At 42.1% G+C, this 23,808-nt stretch overlaps 1 protein-coding gene across 2 annotated transcripts in view; it reads left to right on the top strand.

The window, feature by feature from the left end:
• The window catches only part of ABCB9 (ATP binding cassette subfamily B member 9), a 73,701-nt gene that overhangs the window by 22,685 nt on the left and 27,208 nt on the right, over positions 1–23,808 (top strand). For both annotated transcript variants that reach the window (XM_083151100.1, XM_083151090.1), the window contains exons 3-4: positions 19,082–19,196; positions 19,791–19,921. In XM_083151100.1, coding sequence (XP_083007226.1) covers positions 19,082–19,196; positions 19,791–19,921 — 246 coding nt within the window. The remainder of the gene's footprint in view (positions 1–19,081; positions 19,197–19,790; positions 19,922–23,808) is intronic.

Genomic DNA, 23,808 nt, shown 5'->3' with positions numbered 1-23,808 from the left:
GAACAGTATTGAACCACTAGCTTTATTTAAACAGTATAGCAATATACTGTGGATAAGGTGGTGATTAAATAAAGAGAAAATAAGTTTTTTTTCTTTTTGTTCATTTTCTCATTAAGCAAGCAACTCAAGCATTATTTTAATAGATTCCTATAGCGTATTATAAGGGATTTATACCTGCATAAGTATCTAGTGACAAGCTACCAGCCTGGGAAGATTTTCTGTACAGAAATATTTCAAATATATGCATAAGACCAAGGTGTAACCAGCGCCCAGTGTGAAAAATAACTGAGGCGAACGGGTGTGTGACGACACGACTCAAGCGCAGTGTAGTCCAGTGTAGGACAGTCCAGTTAGGACCGGGTTCACGTGACGACGTGCCCATAGGAACTGCCCCTTCAGTGGAATTGATTCCGCTAGGAGGGTACAAGAAGATACATCGGAACGCACTTGTTTCCGATTAGCTACTTTAGAAATCCAATTTTTGGGGGTATAGGAAAACAAGTTTGTTATACCCTGGAAAAATTGTGCCGCACCAAGCAAGTTGGCTAGAAGTTCGCTGCTAGTTGAAAGACTTGGTGATTGAGTATCGTACCTCGTATCCTTCGCACCTGCTTGACTGTGGGATGTTCTAGGAAGCTGTAGAAGTGAGTGTTTGGGGAGCTCTCAGATAATTAATAACCCACCGATATCTATTAAGCTGTGAACGTTTATTCCTGTAATTATGGGTAATAACGGGTCACGCTGTGATAACGTGCATGTTAGGGAGGAAGCAAGCCGGCCAAAAGGATCGGCTGCTTTTATGATGTGCTGTAAGCACGGTGAACTCGCAGTTGTTTACCAAAATAAATGGAGAAAAATGACACAAGGCAGCAAGTTAGAATTTCCCAGTGTTGGTAGCTTCGATCCAGAAATCTTATCAGCAGTAAAAGATGAAATATGCCTACTCTCCAGTCGTAAGGAGAGAGTGAAGCATATAGATATTCTTAAATTGTGGCAGAAGGAAGGACAGGAACAATGGGGAACCAGAGATCTGGCAATACTTGACGCAATCAGCCACAATAAAAATGCAACCGTTACAACCGCTGCCACAATAGAATCAGCTCCCCCGCCCCCATATGTGCCGAAGGGGTTAATGACTCATAAGAAAGACATGAGTAATAATGTATCCATTGCTAACTTGTACCCTGTTTTTACCCCCTATAAGCAAGATACAGATCCACAAGGGAGATTCCTGACATCAGCCATCCCTTGCGAAGCTAGCGGAAAGGAGAGAGAGGCTGAGACAGCCCAAGCTGCTGCTGCCGTTCTGGTCGAGGAGATGGCTGATGCCAGGAACACGATTGGAGACACAGGTAAGTACACACAACACAGCACAGAGATAGTTGCTCCTGGGATGTTGTCCAATGGTGCAGGGGGGATACAGATCCACCCTCTGCACACAGTGGAACCTCCTTGTGGACGGGGAGGCGGGATGAGGTAATGCCTGTAAAGGATAGTGACATGCACAATACATGGACACGATTGGAACGTCATTCAATCATTAAAAATTTCCCTGATCCCAGCAAAGATCTGGCAAAGTGTCAGAAATTTGTAAGGGAGCGAGGAAATTCAGATGAGCCCACCAATAAGGATTGGCGATACATGTTGAGAGCTTGCCTCCCTTCACACATAGATGTCCAGAAGTTCATTCGAGACAGTGGTGTGGAGGGCGATAAGATTTTAACTGAACAGGGCAACCAGGAAAATATACGCCTAATAAATATACAATTGGGTGTATATTTCCCAGCGACAGTTGAAAATACCCTAGGGTTCACCATCACACAGAAAGATGGTGAGTCCACCAGCGGATATTTCAACCGTGCTTTACAGGTGTTGCCAAAACACTCTGGTATCCCCAGCCCCAGGGACAACATACATCTTAAGGGAGGGATTGTCTCTGTGCTGATACAAGGTCTTAGGGAAAATCTGAGAACCAACATAGAAACCATTCACCCCAACTGCAGACAGATGTCAATACACACTTTAAAGAAATCTGCTGTTGATCTGGACAAACGATTTATGACAGAAAGACAAAACCAAATAGTATGTTTCAAATGTGGAAACAATGGACACAGAGCCAGACATTGCAGGGTAAGTAACCATAGAAAACATAACACATATGTAAATAACTGAGAGACACAATGGGAGAAGACAGGTAGGTCTCAACACATAGCCATAGCCCCACCTAGTAGCCAACGCCGCCCTAAGCATGACACATATATGCAAACAGGGAGTAGGACACACATACACCCCACATCCAGGTAACATAAGACAATATCTGAGGGAGGAGCCTCAGATATGGGTAAGTGGAATAGTTTAAATATAAAGTTCTTTTTGTATCAAACCCGTTAACAACATTCCCTCCTGGTCTAGGTTGTGCCAAGCAATTAGTAGCAGCAATTGGGGTAACAGGAAAAATACAGCATTACCCACTGACGAAACCAGCAGATGTTACAAGCGGGCCTCTGCATACCAAACACTCTTTTCTGTTGGCTGCAGCGGCCCGACTAACCTCCTGGGTAGAGATTTACTATGTAAAATGGGATGTGTCATCTATTGCACCCCTGATGGGGTATTTCTGGACACTCCTAGAAATCTTACACAAGAAGTGCAAGATATGCTGGACAGTCCTCAGAGGCTAATGTTGTATTCCACTGTTATAGAGTCAAATCCATCTAAGGTAGCTAAAAACTACAGCACAAATACCGAGTTCCCTTTGAACTAAAGATGGGAAGGACACAGGATCAATGGCAACCATAGCTTCAATAGAAACCCTGTTAAAAACAGAAAGTATAGCGCCCTAAAGTACAGCCTCACCATTCGAAATCTGAGGTTGAGCTGGAAAAATACCCAGTGAAATAACAAGGTTCCCAAAAGAGAACTTTTAGCTAAATACCCCTAGACACAGCCCATAGTCACAACCACACTGGGAAACAGAAAGAAAGGGAGTGCTTACAAATCAGAACAGGAGTTGAAAAGGGTAAGAACCAAATAGTTGAGAGCCAATTCCCCCATAGTGCTAAATCCTGGTGTCATCAAAATAAAAGAAAAATTTTCGGTTGAAAATAAATGTACACATTACTGTCATTAATATTTTCTACCCTTTTTGAGTTTTTCTCTCTCTTTTTCCAATTTTTTTTTCTCCTTTCCCTACTTTTCTGTTCCAGAAACCTCAGAAAGCCACCAAGCCCCTCCCCCGGGTCTTGCAAGATCGCACACTGTCCTTACGGCCCACAAATGGGTAAATACCAATACAATGGGTTAATGATCTATTGTTATGTCCTTTCCTCATCCACAGCACCAGCAGTTGGCGATAGACAACTTCTGGTGTATCCTCCTGAGGCAGGACATAAGGTATCTCAGGACGGATTGCGGTTGCGCCTGAACAAGGGGGGGAGGGGGAGGGAAATCTGGGACACATTAGTAACCATAAACCCACAAATCATAGAAAAATAGTTCGAAAAATCTGTCGCACTCCCAGCAGAGAAAAATACCCATTGTGAATATGCGATACCCCATAAAGCGAGTAGTCACAATATATTTTTCAGTAAATCTTGAACAAAGTCCCAGTAACTTTAAGCATTGCTCCTAATGTTACCCAGGGCAACCACAGCCACCATCTTGTGAAAAGCAGTCCAAGTAATGCACAAAGCATTCCCCTTCTACAAAGAATGAAAAGGGTTGTAAAACGCATTTACATATAAATAGGTACAATCGCAAAACCCATGTCTTCACAGACAAATGTGGATAGTAAAGAAGAAGAAACAGGCCTGATTACAGCCTTTTGCCATGGGTAAAACTGACACAAGGGACCATGTGATTTAGAATATTAGACCTGCTGAGGGGGTGACAGATATAGTGACGTAAGAAACCTGGCGATGCCAGCCTGACCAATGTCGTACTGCAGTGTACAATTAAACCCTATTACTTAAGCACTTCACACAGTGTAGTTGCCATAGCACTACCGGTATACAAAACTGAGAATGTGGTGTTGGGGTGTGTTTTAACTGTTTATGCTCCTCATATAGTCTGGACACTCCTAAAATTCTGCCTAAACATGTGAAAAATATTCATCAGCCAAGTTCACTAAATGGGAACTTGCATTGATGTTACCAGTAAAATGGGTAATATTGTAAACCCAGCAACCCTCTTACCAGGTGTGCCCGCCAAGGCACAAAGGGTGGATTGGTGCTGAGGTTGCTGGAATGGTGGAATTTAGTGGGAGCCGAGACCAATATGATTGCATGACATGTTCGAATCAGACCTTTTGCAGCATGCCCCCAAAGGGTGGTAACAACCCATTGGAAGAGGTAATTCATTTTTTTCTCTCCCTCGTTCTTTCCACAACACCGAGAGGGAAAAATTGTACACTGGCTATACCGTAATAGATGGAAAAGGCATAGTAGAGGCTGAACCCATTGGACGTCTCACTCAGCAACAGCAGTCTCATTAGTAGTACTGCGAGCTGAGAGAGAAAAACAGCCAATATTCATGCCGACTCCAAGTATGTTTGTTGGGGTAATACAGAAGATCTTAGGCCCTATGGCGCCTCAGATGTTTTGTTTCAGTAGCTGGCACTCCAGTGGCGCAAGCGTTGTAAGTTTAAAAGATTTCTGACAGTCACACATACTGCCGGACAGAGTGGCTGTTATCAAGTGTAAAGCCCACATCTTCGATGAGGATTCAGTGTCACTTGATAATGAACATGCTGGCAAGGCAGCTGGGTGAGCCATGCGCTCTGCGGATAATGTTTGTGTTCCCCCTGTAAATGTCAGTATATTCACATAGAAATACAAGATTTGTGTCCCCTGCAGGAGAAGCAGTCTGGAAGGAGAAGGGATGTGGACAGGAATAGAAAGATGGACAAGGAAAACCAGTGACTCTGAGAACATGCCAAACTGTCAGGACAGAGATAGCCCATGGCCTGACTTGTCTTGACAGGGAAGGTAGGTGAAAAAAAATTAGTCCGAAATTATAGTGTGCCCACAGACAGGTAAGACGACAGGATCATGCCTTACTTGTCTGGGGGAAAGAAGCTGCAACGGCTGTTCCCACAGAGCCATCTCCACATCCCTCCTCCAGCAGGATCCTCTGCAGGTAATACAAAATTGGCTTTGTACAGTCCACTCTAGAAGCATTTAAGTTATTTATTTATTTTTTTATATATATATATGTTGACGTTTGTGTGTATAGATATGGCAGCCCAGAAGCACCCTTGAGTATGCAAATATATATATGAAAGGTTTAAGTCATATGTGAACCTTCAGGGACTGATGGTACACCCCATAATCTCTTTTTGTAGTAGTAAAATCACTCTCAGAACTCCACCTCATTGGTCCCCATCGAAACATTGCTTGGTGGGCAGCCACAGGTTATGGTAATCCCACAAGGAGATCCTAGACCACAAATGCAAGTGATGTATCCACACCTGGAAAACTGCAGCAAAAGGACTTTGTTGACACCTGTTGTGAACTGTCATAACCATGAACCAGGAGATGTTGTTGTTTCCCCTGCTTTGCCATATACAGGTTGCTTGATAGACCTTTGGAAAGAACCACCCCAAATCTTGTTGATCAGCACTACCTCAATAACAAAGTTGCAGAGAGAGAGATTCGGGTACGTTCGTCCTACTGCCAAAGGAACAGAAAACCAAAAGGTCCTTACACTCGAGGGCGAAAGAAAGAAATCGCTAAGAGGCACCATTTCGGGAGGACTGGAGAGCAGCTAAGGTCAAGCAACCTGTACAAGCTACAAAAGGGACTGTGACACACCCCACTGGTAACAGGTTGGAAGGATCACTAACAAAATTTTTCCTTTCTCAGTTTTCTCTATTGTTGTGGGTCCTATTCTTGTCTTCCCCCCACTATCCGTTATCTTCAAAATCAAGGATACCGCCGCCGCACTGCTGCCAGGCATTGGACGGACGATACAGAGTTCTGAGAGTGTGTTACCCATCCCAGTTTGGGTCAAGGTAGAATCTATAAACTTGACACATTACCCAGGACCGGATGTTTGATAGTGATAATACCATCATACTTAAAAGCATACCAAAAAGAGAGACAACAAAGAGTTCAAGGGTCTGTTGTCACAAACAATACCTACCAAAGGATGCCATATCTGAAAAACGTGTATATGTTGTAACCACCCCTGTTTTTATTTTTATCCCAAAACTGTACATTATCCTTCGTGACCCTGAGTAGATTGTTCGATAAATGCGGCCCATCGTTTATCCGTGATCCTGGATCGGCCAAGAGCAGATGGTTTACTCCCCTTATATGTTTATTTCATGGATCCCAATTTCTTTGTTAGGATTATGAATTTCTGTATTGTCGTGTAAAATGTTTTTTTTTATGTAACAGTTTTATATTTACTGTTAAAGGGTGGACTATGGAAGTCGAGTTACACACACGCCATTTTAGGATAGTATGGCCGCCATTTTGGTTCGCAGAGTTGCGCAAATAAAGTTTCCATACCCGAGTATGTGTGACAAAGTGGACCAGAAGAGTAGCCATACTATCACACATAAATTCATAATAACATACTGACACTAAATAAAATATAGTTAAAGGTTTAGAACGCCACACATAGCTTAGTTAGCCCTGCATACATCTGTCTGTATCATGTTTAGTACCGTTCCGTTCCGTTTCTTATGCGTAGTATTCCGGTCATTGCGAATATTTCACAATATACACGGCTCGACAGTTATGGACATAATCCATATTCCAGAGACAGTTTCTGTTGAAAGTAGGTAACAAAGGAAACTAGATGAAACCAGTTCTTATCCCTGCTGACGCCGAAACCATCAAACAAAGGACTCTTAAAGTTCACTCCCCTGCACCTATTCAGACCAGGTGCAGCGTCTAACCCCCAATCACAGTGGACCTGACATATGATCTCTGACCAATGAGAACGGCCTTTGACCTCCCCTTTCTGACCCTATAAGATAGGCGACCCAGAGCAGCCAAACTCTCTTCGGCACATCTACTTTTCCCTGACTTACCACCGGACTATAGTTCATCCCTGAACGATAGTGAGCTCTGACCGGACTGCGCTTCGCATATTTGATGAGAACGGGTAACGGTTGCATTAACGGTATTTATACTTATTGTATAGTTGGCTGGTTGTGTCTTGTATCTGTATTATTTCCCCTTAGCAGAGCCTGTTTAGTATTCATTGTTAGCATATTGTATCACTTGTAAAACCTGTATTTTCTATTCCTGTAACCCCCTTTTGTCCATTAGGGACTTAAATACAACCTTTTTATGGAGTTCTTATCTCCTTACTTCTATACTGTGGTTTGTGTCTGTTATTCGCATTTAGCGATAAAGGTATATTACGGACACTGTCCATAAGGGTATATTCGCAGATTAGAGACAAATTACTGCAAAGGAATCTCTTATTAAGGTATTGGTTCTTGGTGTACAATATACAATCAAAGGTACGCTACGCTGCGCTACGTTTTGTTCGCACGTAGTTAAGTATAAAGGGTACGCAGGTTGCGGACTTATTACGTAACCTGCGCTTTTCACTTATTGTCTCTCTGGTCATATTTAATAGCCATTAACAATTCATACACCATCATTAGAAGGGAATCCTTCGTCCCTCTCCATATTATATATTATATATTTTTTTGGTTGTTTTTTTTTCATGGTAATTGGTGGACATAGGGTGAAATAAAGCTGTAACTGGGTGCACTATTGGTACCTGGTGTTGAATGAATGGTACATGGTGGTGGTTGTGGAAACATGCTAATATAATATATATGGGCCCTATGCAGGCATAATTCACTGACTTGGGGTACAGGATGGTTTCAGAGAACGGTTGCTGTAGCCCCTGTTTCTGAGTCGAATTGCAAGTTCCTTACATTGTTCTCTGTATGAATCAATGAATATATTTCTTATAACAGTTTTCTGTAAGAGATAATTTGTCTTCAAATCTTTTCAATTTTTTCTAGACAGTGCTGATTTTTCCTTTTGTGATTTTTTGATTTTTTTCATTTTTTCATCTTTATATTTTATTTTTTATTCATTTTTCTCATAAATATTTCTTGTCGTCAACTTTCTATGAACAGACTTCCTTGGTAGTCTGTTAGCTTTTCTATGTTTTTTAATATGCATATTTTCGAAGTTGCTTAATTATCAGATCATGTGATGTATCAGGTAGTGTGTTTTGGTCGGATATTTATGGTCACATAATATAAGTGTTAAATTTAGTTCTCCATATCTAGATTAATGAATAATTTTTGAGACATTGTGGCGATTAGTTAATAATCAGGAGTGATATGTGGCGCATTCTGATAAAATCCAATATTTAGTGACATCAGGCAGTGCTTGGTGTTTGCGCTAGCATCATTAATGCTGTCCATTGCCCCCTCTTCCGGGCTTGCGTGCGTTCCACGTTGCTGGAACGCACGCTACTTCCTGCTATGTAGTTACCAACATCCGGCTGGCTTATTCTAGCCGAGTACCCGGAAGCTCGTGCGTTCCACGGCGGTGGAACGCACGCCGCTTCCTGTCTCGCTTGTTTGCGTTTTCAAATGCATTTTGGCTTATTTACACGCCAGCTACACATTACAAACTCCTGTAGAATGCTAATCGCCAACCAGGCTCTCTTTTAAACATCATTATGAGTCTGTTAGATTAATGCTGATGGTATTTTTTACTCCACTTCCGTTTTTTATCATACAGGAAGTGGGTGTATTCCCATTAAGCTCAGTGATCCCATAAAAGCCGACCACTGACACCATACATGTACACTCCCTGGTGCTGCCTGTCCTATTTTGTGACATACTCTGTCTTGACAAAGATCCCTGTGGCGGATCGAAACGTTGACATACATGATGATTGATTAAACCATCTACTTCAACTTGCTCTGAGTTCGTTTTGGTGAGTGCCTGCTTCCAGCAAAGAGAATTATATTTGGGATTTTGATTCCCTTAGAGTGGAGCACCTCCCTGTTGCCTTGTTACCCACCAGTGTGCGGATCCTCCTACCACTATATTTGGGGACTTTGCCGGTTTCGGATATCTCCTTGTTCCAGCACCTATATTACCCTTAATGGGGTTCTGAAGAATACTAAAGCACGGATTTCCTTTTGAACTGGGACTATGCATGCATCCAGGAGTGTGCAAAGCTACATCGCATCTACGTGGTAATTAGCTTTTTTAATAGTTTTCTTGCTTTTTCAGCACTGTCTAGGAGTTGATTTTTTCTTGAAATGTCCAATTTTTGAGGTGAATTGCTCAGTGTGTACTCAGTCCTCGGTGTCCCATATTTTTGTGCCTAATTTGTCCTTTTTTGTTTATTCAAAAATCTCTTGTCTATTTGTACAACAATCTGCTCTAGTTCATATAATTGTGCATATATATCTTGTTTGGCTACATTGTATTTTTGGATTTGATCTGATTATGTCACAACCCCCAATTTCTATGCTTGATGACGCGACTCTTGATAGAGCTCAGAATTTACTGATCTCCTTAACTGATAACGAGGCCGAAAAGGTCTTATTTCATCATTCTGAGTTTTCGTCCTTACCAGACGATAAGGCGATTGACTTATATCACAAACTTCTCAAGCTTAGAAGGAGAGAGGTTGATTTGACACTTCACGGTCAATTCTTGTCAGATTACTATAGAAATAAGAGAATACCGAGGGGTTTTCGAGTGAGCAACACACCCACCATCGGGCGTGGTAACCTTGCCTTCTGCACCCGATGGTGTGGTGTGTTGAACAAATGTTCACTTGACCTACTCCTTTTGGTAATTGAGGAGGTTGGCATAGAATTGACCAAAATTAAGAGTGAAATTGCTGTCCTTAATGCAGCCTCTGCGCCAGTCTTGGCTAGTGATTCTAGTACTAATTGGCTCGAGAAACTTGGTGAGCAAATTAGTACCTACCAAAACGACCTCATAACTTTTAAAAAGAAAAAACTAGAGGTTGTTAACCAGGATTATACTAATCACCAGGTTTACAGGTGGCTTAAGGGTGAAACGCGGAAATTCCAAAGTAGGGGTGAAACCCGTTCATTTAGATCCCGACCGAATCTCTCATATCACAGTTTACTCCCAATCGAATTCAGAGGGTGAAGGGAGACCACCTAGAGACTTTGCCTCATCAGCATCGTCATCTTCATCTTTTTTAGGAAGGGTCACACGCAAATTCCCCGATCCTTCGCACCGCCCAGCAAATACCCCACGAGGAGGGGCGGCAGGGGGAAGAAGAAGAGGAGGGAAGGGAAAGTAGGTGAATTGGTGTTCAATATCTCCAGCCAGGATTTAACAGAGGCTGAACTTGAAGTCCTTAGTTTGGGGTTCTCTTTTGTCCCGACAGTTAGACCAAATAAATTTGATTGGTCTGTTGACAATTTTAAATTTGGTCGCAAATTGCGCCTTCGGGAATTTTTTGGACCCCAGACTAGGGAAATGTCAGAGGTCAATAAATTTAAGAAAAATAGCACGTTTGATCCTGGTTCAGCGAACCCAAGCATCCGCACATTCACGCGGCTGGTTGAACAAGAGATGTCTACCCACCATTTAGTGCCACGTTATGACAACCTTTCCGCACCACAGCGCTCAGCCCTGCGTGGCCTGATGGAAAACAGACAACTTGTCTTTCGTCAGGCTGACAAAGGTGGGGGAGTTGTTGTGCAGGATTGGTTGGCATACGACGCCGAAATTCGGCGACAGCTTGCAGACTTCGATACCTATGAAAAACTTGGTACTAACCCGATGCATAATATCAAAAAACGGGTAGATACTGTTCTGCTCCGTGGTCTGCAGGCCAACTTGATTGATAAAGACACTCTGGCCTACCTACAGGTGGATCATCCAGTCTGTCCGTATATCTATACGTTACCTAAGATCCACAAAAGACTGGATGATCCACCTGGCCGTCCGATTATATCGGCGGTAGGTTCCGTGTTGCAGCCTATAGCCACCTATATTGACAGTTTTTTACAAGTGTATGTCCAAAACATGTGGAGTTATGTGAGGGACACTTCCGATTTTCTTGAGAAAGTCCTAACCTTGGGTGACGTACCTGACTCCGCTTTCTTTGTGACTATGGATGTCACCTCATTGTAGACAATGATCCCCCATCAGGGTGGTCTGGATGCATTGAGGGCCAATTTACAGGAGGGTCTCCATAGTGGTCCACCAGCAGAATTTCTACTTGAATTGGCGGAGATGGTTCTACGTCAGAATCATTTCTGCTACATGAAAGAATATTTCTTACAACGATCGGGGACCGCTATGGGGTCATCCCTGGCCCCCTCATATGCAAACTTGTATATGCACCAATATGAGAATATGCAAATTATGCCTTTATTTTCTAAAAAAATTTTGAGTTTTAAAAGATTTATTGACGACATTTTTTTTATTTGGGTGGGCACCGAGAAGGAGTTCATTGAGATGATAGATCACCTGAATAAGTTGGACACTACCATTCGTTTTACATATAGCATTTCTGCTACCAAAATAAATTTTTTTGGATGTTACATTGTTCAAAAATGATGGACAGATCGGTTTCACATTGTATCGAAAAGATACAGATCGTAACTCTTTGCTATACGCTACAAGCCACCACCCGTGTTCCCTGAAGGAAAGTCTCCCTATTTCCCAATTCATACGTGTTCTTCGGAACAACTCATCCGATTCTACGGCACAGGAACAAATCGATGAGATGTGCTCGCGATTCCTCGAAAGGGGTTATCAACAAACAACCATCACCAGATGCCTGTATAAAGCACGCAACAGGCACCAAAAAGAGCAGTTGAATCCCCCAAGAAAATCTGGACAGGATCGCATGATTTTTGCGTCCACATTTAACACAGCATCAGATGACATGGGTAAAGCCATCAAAAAATATTGGCCGATTGTGGCCACTGATGCACGAATGGGTCATGTAAGCAAAATACCACCTATGCAGTCGTTTCGACGTGGACCAAACCTGAAGCAGATGCTTATGAGGCCACAGGTACAGCCCAACATTGGTACAGCCACCTGGTTACCAACACAACGCCTCGGGTGTGTTCGCTGTGCCGATTGCACCACCTGTCGATCGATGTTGATTGGACAAACGTTTCCCCATCCGCACACTGGGAAGAAAATAAAGATACGGCATAGGTTGTCATGCACCGCATCCTTTGTCATTTATATCCTTATTTGCCCATGTGGACTGTATTACGTGGGATTAACCACAAGGTGCTTCAGGGAACGTATGGCGAATCACCGCCTGTCCATCCGTCAGGCCCTGGAAAACAAGAAATCGGACAAACCGGTGGCAAAGCATTTTTTAGTGCATGGACATTCGGTGGCCAGCCTACGGTGTATGCTTATTGATTATATACCACCTCCTCTGCGTGGTGGCGATCGTGCAAAAAAATTGCACCAGCGTGAAGCCAGGTGGATTTATGATCTGGGGACAGTAGCCCCGCGGGGCCTCAATGAATATATTTCTTATAACAGTTTTCTGTAAGAGATAATTTGTCTTCAAATCTTTTCAATTTTTCTAGACAGTGCTGATTTTTCCTTTTGTGATTTTTTCGATTTTTTTCATTTTTTCATCTTTATATTTTATTTTTTATTCATTTTTCGCATAAATATTTCTTGTCGTCAACTTTCTATGAACAGACTTCCTTGGTAGTCTGTTAGCTTTTCTATGTTTTTTAATATGCATATTTTCGAAGTTGCTTAATTATCAGATCATGTGATGTATCAGGTAGTGTGTTTTGGTCGGATATTTATGGTCACATAATATAAGTGTTAAATTTAGTTCTCCATATCTAGATTAATGAATAATTTTTGAGACATTGTGGCGATTAGTTAATAATCAGGAGTGATATGTGGCGCATTCTGATAAAATCCAATATTTAGTGACATCAGGCAGTGCTTGGTGTTTGCGCTAGCATCATTAATGCTGTCCATTGCCCCCTCTTCCGGGCTTGCGTGCGTTCCACGTTGCTGGAACGCACGCTACTTCCTGCTATGTAGTTACCAACATCCGGCTGGCTTATTCTAGCCGAGTACCCGGAAGCTCGTGCGTTCCACGGCGGTGGAACGCACGCCGCTTCCTGTCTCGCTTGTTTGCGTTTTCAAATGCATTTTGGCTTATTTACACGCCAGCTACACATTACAAACTCCTGTAGAATGCTAATCGCCAACCAGGCTCTCTTTTAAACATCATTATGAGTCTGTTAGATTAATGCTGATGGTATTTTTTACTCCACTTCCGTTTTTTATCATACAGGAAGTGGGTGTATTCCCATTAAGCTCAGTGATCCCATAAAAGCCGACCACTGACACCATACATGTACACTCCCTGGTGCTGCCTGTCCTATTTTGTGACATACTCTGTCTTGACAAAGATCCCTGTGGCGGATCGAAACGTCGACATACATGATGATTGATTAAACCATCTACTTCAACTTGCTCTGAGTTCGTTTTGGTGAGTGCCTGCTTCCAGCAAAGAGAATCATATTATATATTATATATTTTTTTGGTTGTTTTTTTTTCATGGTAATTGGTGGACATAGGGTGAAATAAAGCTGTAACTGGGTGCACTATTGGTACCTGGTGTTGAATGAATGGTACATGGTGGTGGTTGTGGAAACATGCTAATATAATATATATGGGCCCTATGCAGGCATAATTCACTGACTTGGGGTACAGGATGGTTTCAGAGAACGGTTGCTGTAGCCCCTGTTTCTGAGTCGAATTGCAAGTTCCTTACATTGTTCTCTGTATGTAGATTCGTTAGATCCATTTATTCGAGGTCGGAGAAATTCGCCTTTAGGGATATTCTCCACAGTTGGAGGAAAATGATGACTCGTTTGATGTAGTACACTGTTGGTTGCTGTACTTTTTCTAAACAGTTTTGTTTCCAGTTTTCCATCAGTGCCTTTATAGATCTTTAGGTCCAAAAATTAGATTTCAGCATCACTTATCTCTGATAAGTGAGTCTGAGATTGAGATTGTTACTATTTAACTCTGCCAGGACGTCATATGGAAGTTGTCTTTCGCCTTCCAGAATACAATTGATATATCGACTCCATAAATTAATATGTTGTGAATATCTTTCATAACTCTCTGAAAAAAAAACGATTTCCCTTTTCCCACCAACCTAAGTATAGGTTGGCGTATGTCGGTGCACAGGCTGCCCCTATCGCGGTACCCCTGGTCTGCAAAAAAACTTATCATCAAAGGTAAAAAAATTATAATTAAATCCAAATGCATTCATTCCAACAAAAATTCATGGAAGTCTCCATACTCTTCCATATTTGGGAAGTACCTTACTGCATTGAGGCCTTGTTCATGGTCTATACTGGTGTATAATGATTCAACATCGAGTCCTACCAGTAATTGCCCATCTTTCAAAATTTATATTGTGAATCTTTTTCAAGATGCCAGAAGTATCACGTGAATATTATGGAAGTTCCAGAACATTTTCCTCAAGTGTAAATCTATATGCCTTCCCTTTCAGATAAGCAGTCAATTCCTGATACAATTGGTCTTCCAGGAGGTATGGAAGGATAGCATTGCTATTTTGGGATTCTCCACCCATAGATATTCTCGTTCTTGCTTAGGGATAGCCCCATTTTGAAAGCCTCTCAAAATGGATTCATATTTTTATTGTATGATACCAAGGGGATGAAGCATAATATGTCTATAGCATTTGGTATTGTCAAGTTGTTTGTAGACTTCTGTGGTATAGAGATTTCTTGGCCAAATCACAACATTGCCACATGAACAGACCAGGTACTGATGGGCGATTTTTTTTTTTAACACAGACCAATATTAAAAAAAATATGGAAATGGTTAATTTTAATACAGATGTCCTCTAATCAGAACTTCCCCTACATATACCACAACATTATTAAGGTCACCTGTGAGGGTTTGAGAGATGGAGTTTTTGCAGTCTAGAGTTGAGCTGGTTGTTTGTGAGTTTGGAGGGAGGAAGCTAGAGGAGGGAGGAAGCTGCACACCAGATCCAGGTACCCCTACCACTTCACATTCTGGTCAGAAATTCGAAATTCGCACATGACCAGGCAGGAAAATCGCATCTATTCGCACCATATTGCATTTTTTAGCCGCTAACTCGCATTCCATTAGTCGATTTCTGACATAAAAAGTAATTTAAAAAAATGCGATAAGGTGCGTTTTTGGAAGCTTACTAGAAATCACACCCCATTAAATCTCGCCCCAGATGTCATTACAAACTATGATCTGAGGTGATCTAAGTATCAGTGTTTGAAATTAATTTAATTGTTACCCTCAGACGGGTTGTTTATGCTTAATTGCTTATTACAATATTAAACTGCCTTTATAATAATATGTTATGGTATTTTCACGGTCTCCATGCTCAGTAACTGATCTCCACAAACTGCAATGTAATTAATTACCGCTATTACTCTGTTCAATCCCCTTTTTCTTCTGTATTCATGTTCTTATGAGAGTAATTGGTACCGATTGCCAAAATATTTAAAAAATATATATTTTTTGAAACTAAGTTATTCATATTTTTTCTAAAATATTTGCTACTGATTTGAGATAATCTGAAATCGCTACATAATCCATTGGGATCTGGAATTATAGGTTGTTAATACCTAACTAATAAGCACATTGCCTGAACTCCGTTCTCTCCCTATTGTTTCCATAATTATATCCTGCAATATTAGTGACATTGTCTCAATTGAAAAATACATATAGACAATAATTGTCACTTACATTTGAGCCGGTTAGCGGATGTAGGTTGTGAATAATATTGAAATGATATCACTTTAAATTAATTATTTTTTCCTAATAGAGGTTGTTTTGTGTACCTAATTGATTGTTGTTTTATTATACAGTATAAAATTAAAAGGTTAATTTTATTTATTTATGGAATATTTTTTTGTTATATTTATGAATAGTCTGCAATGTTTTTTCACCATTTTTGTGTGTGATATATACACACACACACACACACACACACACACACCACACACACACCATTGATGGTGTACCATTCACCTGGATGATTGTTTTTGAACGGTGGATTTTATACCTTATAAGAATATCTGAAAGTAGGCAGGGCCTATCTTTGATATTTGGAATAACGGTTATTTCTCTGATCAGATTATTGCTGTGTACACACGGGGTAATATGATTGCTGGGGATATATTGCTAGCAATATATCCCCAGCAATCATATTGCTCAGTGTCTCCTTTTCACCAGCGATGAAAAAGAGACACTGCTACGGGGCGGAGGGGGAGCTCTGCTGTCACTTTGATGGGAGGAGGGAGGGAGCAGCGGCACGGGGCTGGGTAGATCAACGCTGATCTCCCCGGCGCTGACCTCCTGGCACAGCGATCGCCGGGGAAAGCCGCTGGTCGCAGGAGCATGCTCCTGCGACCATTAGGCAGTGCACACGGGAGCGCGCAGCTGGCGATTATTCCCAGCGATTTTACATGAAATTGCACCCGTGTGTACTCACCTTACGACTTCATTCTTATCAAGATCTGCCTAATAGAGGTTTAATTATCTGAATGATCAGTAATTGATTTAAAGTGTTTTAAGAACACTCTTCGATGTACAGACCTTGTTGTGGGTCTATTTTTGCCACACCCCTGATGAAGTAATTTTTACGATACGCGCGATACCCCCCCCCATCTTATTTCCTGTTTGTCTTGGAGAAAAATATACCAGGCGCAATGTCCTCTGATTTTTGAGATATAGGCCTCTACCAAACGGTTGAGAAGTCCGTTTGTAATAAACTTTTTTTTGGGTGTGGACCTCAAAGGGTTAAACCTTGATGTATGTGAGCTTTTATTTTCAGTAAATTTGTTCTTCTTCTTTTGCAATATATATATATATATATATATATATATATATATATATATATATATATATATATATATATATATATGTGTGTGTGTGTAAATAAATCTATTTGAGTGACCCCACACAGGAGTTTTATTTTTCTTTGTTCTGTATTTATTACATTATTAGCAAGATTAGTGTCCTGCACCCACTCCCATTAGTACCTCGAACAGCTCCCGACATTATATTGACGTTAACACTAACCAACATAGCAGAAGTTTTCCTCTATATGTCTGTGATTAGCCCAAAGTGGAGGGTTTTGTTACCCGTGTCTTAGCACAACTTTACTGTACTTGTTATCACCACGGGCAAGACTTGCAGGAGTCATGAGCTCTAGGGGAATCCCCGTTGACTTCAAAGACCGGACGGCAGCAGTGCAAGGACTTGCTTCCTGTGGGTGAAGCGTGGGATGGCCATTGACCATCAATGAATAGAAATCAATGGTTTATGGCCGATGTTGAATAGTTTTACCATTGATGGGGGAGAACCTTTCCCACCGTCAATGTCAAGCTTAAATTAATATTTTAGTTTTTGCTTTTTCCCCAAGGTGCCGGAGCATAGAACGAAGCTCTGCCTCAAACACTCGTGAAGCCCCACCTCCATATTTTTATTGGCCACAGTCCAATCAATAAAAAAAATGGATGACCATCGATATGTAAAACCATCGATGGTCATCCATTGAATAGTACTACACTGTCGATGGCCAGTTGCACATCGATGTCAAAGGCAACGAAGGCTATCCCTAGGTGAAGCAGCTGACGGGGGGGTGGGGGGTGTTTGTCGCCTGTTTGCTTTTTTTTGTGTGCTTTTTTTGTGTGCATAAAACACTTTTCTCTGAGCCTGCTTGTCACCCCTGAACAAGACCAGCAGAGGCTGGTTGAAACAGCTGTTGGGTCGGCAGTTTAACATGCAGACTATGCAAACTATATATTTTTTTCTTGAATACAACTTATTTTCTTCATCAATCCTGTGTGCTGGTTCTTGTTTTGCTTCTCCATCTGAAACATGGAAGGGGTGAGTGTGATCCTATTACCTTTATATGGAACCTGCACTAACAGGACAACTAAAAGTGAGTGTGTATATATGTGTACACACACACACAACAATCATACATATATAAATATATTTATTTGGTACTTGTGTAGTTTCATGGCGGCAGCTTACGCTACGTTTGAAGCTACGCTAATGGCTGCCTTACTTGTGTAGTTTCGCGGCGGCACCTTAGCTACGTTATCAGCGTAGGCTGTCACCGTGAAACTGCATAAGTAACTACCGTACTGTTGCCGGGAACTGCATCTCTGTCCCTGGCAAGCCTAGTCAGCACCTCTCTGACACCGCCTGCGTCTGAGTAGCTATTGCGGCAGGGAATAGCAACCCGTGGAGCTGATTTTATATAGTGGGGCGAGCACAGAGAGGCACTGAGCCGGAAACATGGCGAGCTGACGCGGATTACACGTGGATAGTTGTGGTATGAAAAGGTCGTGAGGACGAGTAACGTGTGCGCTCGTCACGCTTCGGGCTGCCATGGATAGTGGGGGTGTTTCAGGAACACATTCAAACCTGCCATATCATACATCTGAGACCGTAATGATGACATGTGTTAACTTGTAACTGGATTTTAGTTAATAATAATAAGAAGAATTAAAGCAACTTAACACATTACAGTACAATGAGCCATAACTCATATAATGTACTGCTGACTGACTAGAATACCGCTGACTACGCTGGATCTGACAGGGATGCTTAAGCGGCCCGTGGGAACACTACACTACTTCTGACTGACTGCGCTAACTCCGCTGGCCGCGGGAACACTACACTACTTCTGACTGACTACGCTAGCTCCGCTGGCCGCGGGAACACTACACTACTTCTGACTGACTACGCTAACTACGCTGGCCGCGGGAACACTACGCTGTTTCTGACAGGGCCGCTACGCTGACGGCGTAACTGCCGCTGTGAAACTACACAAGTACCATTTATTTTTACTACCCATTAATGCTTTATTTCTAGTATTAAAAAAACATCATTATATCTAATAAAAGATCAATATCTTTGAATGAAATGCTAAGGGATTATCTTGCACATGATATTGGATAACAGGCAGGGTTAACACAGCCAGAAAATGAAGCCTCTTGTTTGTGAGGGGGCTCGTTATCAGTTTACAAATGCCGTTTTCCTTTATCACAGGAGAAATATTCAGTCCATATTACACAGGACTGGTCATAGATGGTATTGTCGTCCAAAGAAGCTTGAAGCAGTTTTCCAATGCGGTTGTAATACTAGCTGTCCTGGCTGTGGGGAGGTAATGTTCTAGTTCACTACTCATCTTCTGTTGTGAAATGGTCCTCTGCCAAATATCAGTCTCATAGTAACCGCAGCACCACACCTTGGTGCCGATTCAGACCCTTGTCCGATGGTCAGCGGTTTGCACATGTGCCTGTATGTACATGTGCAAAGCCCAGTAACGAACGGCCAGTTGCTCCAGAGAAGGTCCGGGCCCTTTTCAGCCATCTCCAACGGAAATTAAAGTCAGGTAATACTGACTTTTATTTCTGAAGAGGAGAGAAATCATTCGATGGTCGTTGACCATCAAATGATTTCTGTCCCCATCGGCTGCCTGTGAGGGAATGTGTTCTCGTACATCCCCTCGCATGCTTGAGGTCAGCACTACTCTTCCTCTTAGGAAAGCTAACTTACTGCTGAAAAAATAAATTGGGTGGAAGAGCCGTGTCTTATTATGTAGTGCTATAAAATATGTCCGTGGTTACAGTTATCAGATACCGGGAACTGCTTTGGCATAGGCGCAGCTATATGGGAATCCAGGTGGCAGTATTTTCTGTAACACACTTTGGTAACAGTGATAAATGATCATATAAAATGTTTCCTCATTTTTCAGCTCATTTTCTGCTGGGTTACGGGGCGGAATTTTTACCTTCACATTTGCAAGACTGAATATCCGAATCCGCAACCTGCTCTTCCGCTCCCTAATAGCGCAGGAGATTGGTTTCTTTGATGAGAATCATACAGGTTGGTATCTCCTTCTGCCAACAATGGCAGAGCAACATTACTGACATACAGCAATATGAGAAAGGTTTCCTTATTCACATAGATTATTTCCCAGCAAGTGTCCCTGATCAGCGCTTTTAGTAAAAGCTGCTGAATACATTCTATTTCAACATTTTCCCACAGAAAATGGCCCCCATGCATTTATAATCCGATTAATGTAGAATTATTACAATTTATTCGTAAGGTGCCACAAGTGGTTCACAGCGCTGTACATAGGGCACACATTCGAACAATACAGGGTACACAGAAGTAAAAATAGTCACGGCAATACAAACACAGAGCACAGGTAACAATTAGCAGCACAATTCTCAGTACACAATACAGCTGAGATGTAGTGAAGCAAGTAGTTGTCCACATATTACTAGGGGCAGGTTGTCAGTGTTAGAGATAAATGATTACAAGTGAGAAGAGATGCAGGTATAGATGGTAGGAGAGCTGTAATTGAAGGTCAAGTGAAGAGGGCTGTGAGAACAGGAGGGAAGAGGGCCCTGCTCCAAGGAGCTTACTGACTCTAGAGGGAGGGGGAGACAGGCAGGCAACATGAGGTTCAGGCAAAGAGGCCTGAAGGCAGGAAGCGAGCATGGCAGGGATGGCCAGGACATGAGGGGGCAGGTACATGGAGTGACCTCAGTACTAGGTTATACGGAACGGTACGATTGATGTTCAGTGCTTGTTTGAAGCTTTGCAAGTTCAGGGAAAGTCTAATCTAGCGAGGGAGCTCATTTCAGAAGAGAAATATTGAAATGATGAAATTCACGGAGTTCAGCGATTGCTTGCTACTGTGATTGAAACGTACAATATCAGATATGTATTGGAAATGTTTCTGGCGTTGCTGGAGGGTGGTTATTCAGACTCAAAAAATGGTCAGACTTAGGGGCTTTGGGAATGTTGTGGACATGTTTCTGAAGTGGTTGTATACTCAGCACATATTTGCGCACATGTGGCTGGTGCAAGTTTCCATGTTGTGATTGATGCAATTACCTGATCATCACAAAGGGGGTGTCTGAGCCCTTGACACACTGTTGTATACCAGGGATGGGGAACCTTCGTCCCTCAAGCTGTTGTTGAACTGCACATCCCAGCATGCCCTACTGCAGTTTTGCTATTTGGTCATACTAAAACTGTTGTAGGGCATGCTGGGATGTGTAGTTCAACAACAGCTGGAGGGCCGAAGGTTCCCCATCCCTGCTGCACACCAAAGCAGGGCTTGTACCTGTATTTGCATAAAGTCATAGATGCATAGCTGCCATAAAATGCAAAACGGATGTTGCAACGTCCGACTCAGGTTCATAATGCACAGACCCCTGGAAATACAAGGACATATATTAAGCACTTTAAACCAGGCATGTCCAACGTTGGCCCTCCAGATGTTTTGAAACTACACATCCCAGCATGCTTTGCAATAGTTTTAGCATTCTCTAATAGCAAAACTGTGGCAAAGCATGCTGGGATGTGTAGTTTCACAACATCTGGAGGGCCAACGTTGGACATGCCTGCTTTAAACTATAATGGGGCAGTATATAAATTCACTATAAATGCTCACACATTTCATTTACAGAACTAAGGGCACAGATATATGTCCATATGCAGTGTTTGTACACATTTCTGTGGCTCGGTTTGGTATCAGTCATTATCATACATCATTATGCGCTCTTGCCCCATTCCTATACTAGGTGAAAAATCTACAACTTAACATAGACTGTCACTGCCACACATCCCTCCATTCTGTACATCGCCTAAATGAGAACACCCCATTACAGCCCAACTTCACAAGTGAAGAGACACATTCATGTGATATATACATCCAACTTCAAATGTCCATTACTGGTCCAAAGGGTAACTATTATTTTCGTTCCCTTGTAAATATAGCAATCATCCACTAGGTGGTAGTAGAGAACTACATTATGTGATAAAATGAAGATGCTGATGTGATTCTATTTTTTATAATTATGATGCATAGTTTCTTATTAAATAAACTATTACACAGATTGTTTACTTTCAACTCAGTTTAATTGTAGTTTTTAGTAGTAGCCTTCACAGAGTACTATAGCCACTATGTAAGCATCATGCTACTGGTAGTGCACACAAAGATGGAAACATCAGTATGAAGGCGGTTAATGGTTTTATGGGGCGAAGTGTGCGTAAAGTAGGTCCTGTGTACACTGTGGACTTTGGTTGCTATGTCTAGAATTGGGAAGGAACTGTACACTACCATTCTTTCTAAAGAGAGTCACAACTGACATCGTACAGATGCTCATCATTATTAAAATCAAGAAACGCTGACAGTCTTTGTATTGTACCCCATTCTGGACTGCAGAGTTCTTGGCAGATTAAACTGACAGCTCCTGTCACATGTTTTAAAATTGCAGTCAGTTATTCTGCAGTTGCTCTCCTTTTCTGCCTTGTATAAATGCACCTATACTGTATGACAATCCTGAATTGTGTGCACCCATTGCAAATGATGATTTTCCTATAGACTTCCATATTTACATATCCTAAAACAATGTTTCTTGAGAAACAGCATTAAACTGTTTTGGCCTTGCAGCTACGACAGAGGTTCCCAAACTGTGTGCCGTGGCTCCCTGGGGTGCCTCGGGACACATGCAGGGGTGCCTTGGGTTGGGGGTCCAGGACTAACTCAAATTATTAATGGTTAGTTATTTATGAGCAAAACCAGTGCTGGTGGCTGCCAATCATAAAATGTGTACAAACAGAAGCAAATCCTGCCCTTTACCAGATAAATCACCCTAAAGGCCCATACAGACACTACGATGTGTCACATCTTAACTACCATCGTTCATTTTCACCCTTGAAGTGAAAATGAACGACCTCAGCATTGCAGTGATCGCTGGTGCACGACAGATGAGAAAGGACCACAAACGATGCAGGTCCTTTTTCTATTGAAAAACAAACATTGTTAACGACCATAGCCAAATTGACCTGCATGCATGGACGATGGCTATGGTCTTTAACGACCCACGGGTACGCGCATCGTTTGTAGTCGTCCATCATTCACAGCATAAACACTAGACGATGTTGAAAGATTCACCTCCTGAACGACCCTGAACGAAGTCGTTCTGAGTTGTTCAGGAGGTGATTTATAATGGGGTCGTTCATCATCATTAAGGAATCATCGTAGTGTCTGTATGGGCCTTAAGAATCGAATATATCCCCAATCTAATTAAATTTTGTTTGGCCTAGGGGTGCCGTGAAAAAAGTTCTGAAACTCTAGGGTGCCCTGATTCAAAAAAGATTGGGAACCCCTGAGCTACGACCAAACGCACCCCAAGTACCACTGTGCAGCCATGATAACCATAATTATAGACAAAGTGAGTAGTCTGCCAGTCTCAAACATTACCCTAACTATGCTAGGATGTTATTAGCTTAATTAATGCATTTTTTACATTTAATTCTCCTCATTTAAACTTTTCCAATATTTTTGTCCACTACCTTAGAGTTAAGGTTCATAAACACTGGGCGATTACCGCTGTCATCGCTGTTGGGAAAGCCGCTCAGGGCATACACACAGAGCGGCTTTCCCCTTGTCCGGTGCTGTCGGTGGGGGAGAGGATGGCTTTGCATAGTGTATTGCTATGCAAAGCCATCCAAAAAGCCACTCATCTGCTGGTAATACCAGCAGATGAGCAGCTCTCCCGGCGATGATGTGGCAGCACGCATCACCACTCATCACCGGGGCATACACACTGGGCGGATTTGAGCTGAAAGCTGCTCGAACTTGGTGTTTTGAGCGGCTTTCAGTTCAAAATCGCCCGGTGTGTATGGGCCTTTAAGGTGCCCATGTACGGTACAATTATTGTATACAATTTGGACTAGATCGCATCACATAC

Source organism: Crinia signifera, chromosome 1 (assembly GCF_055691185.1).
Source record: "Crinia signifera chromosome 1, ASM5569118v1, whole genome shotgun sequence".
Lineage (NCBI taxonomy): Eukaryota > Metazoa > Chordata > Amphibia > Anura > Myobatrachidae > Crinia > Crinia signifera.
The sequence above is the reverse complement of the archived record's forward strand: the minus strand, read 5'-3'. Positions and strand labels throughout refer to the sequence as shown.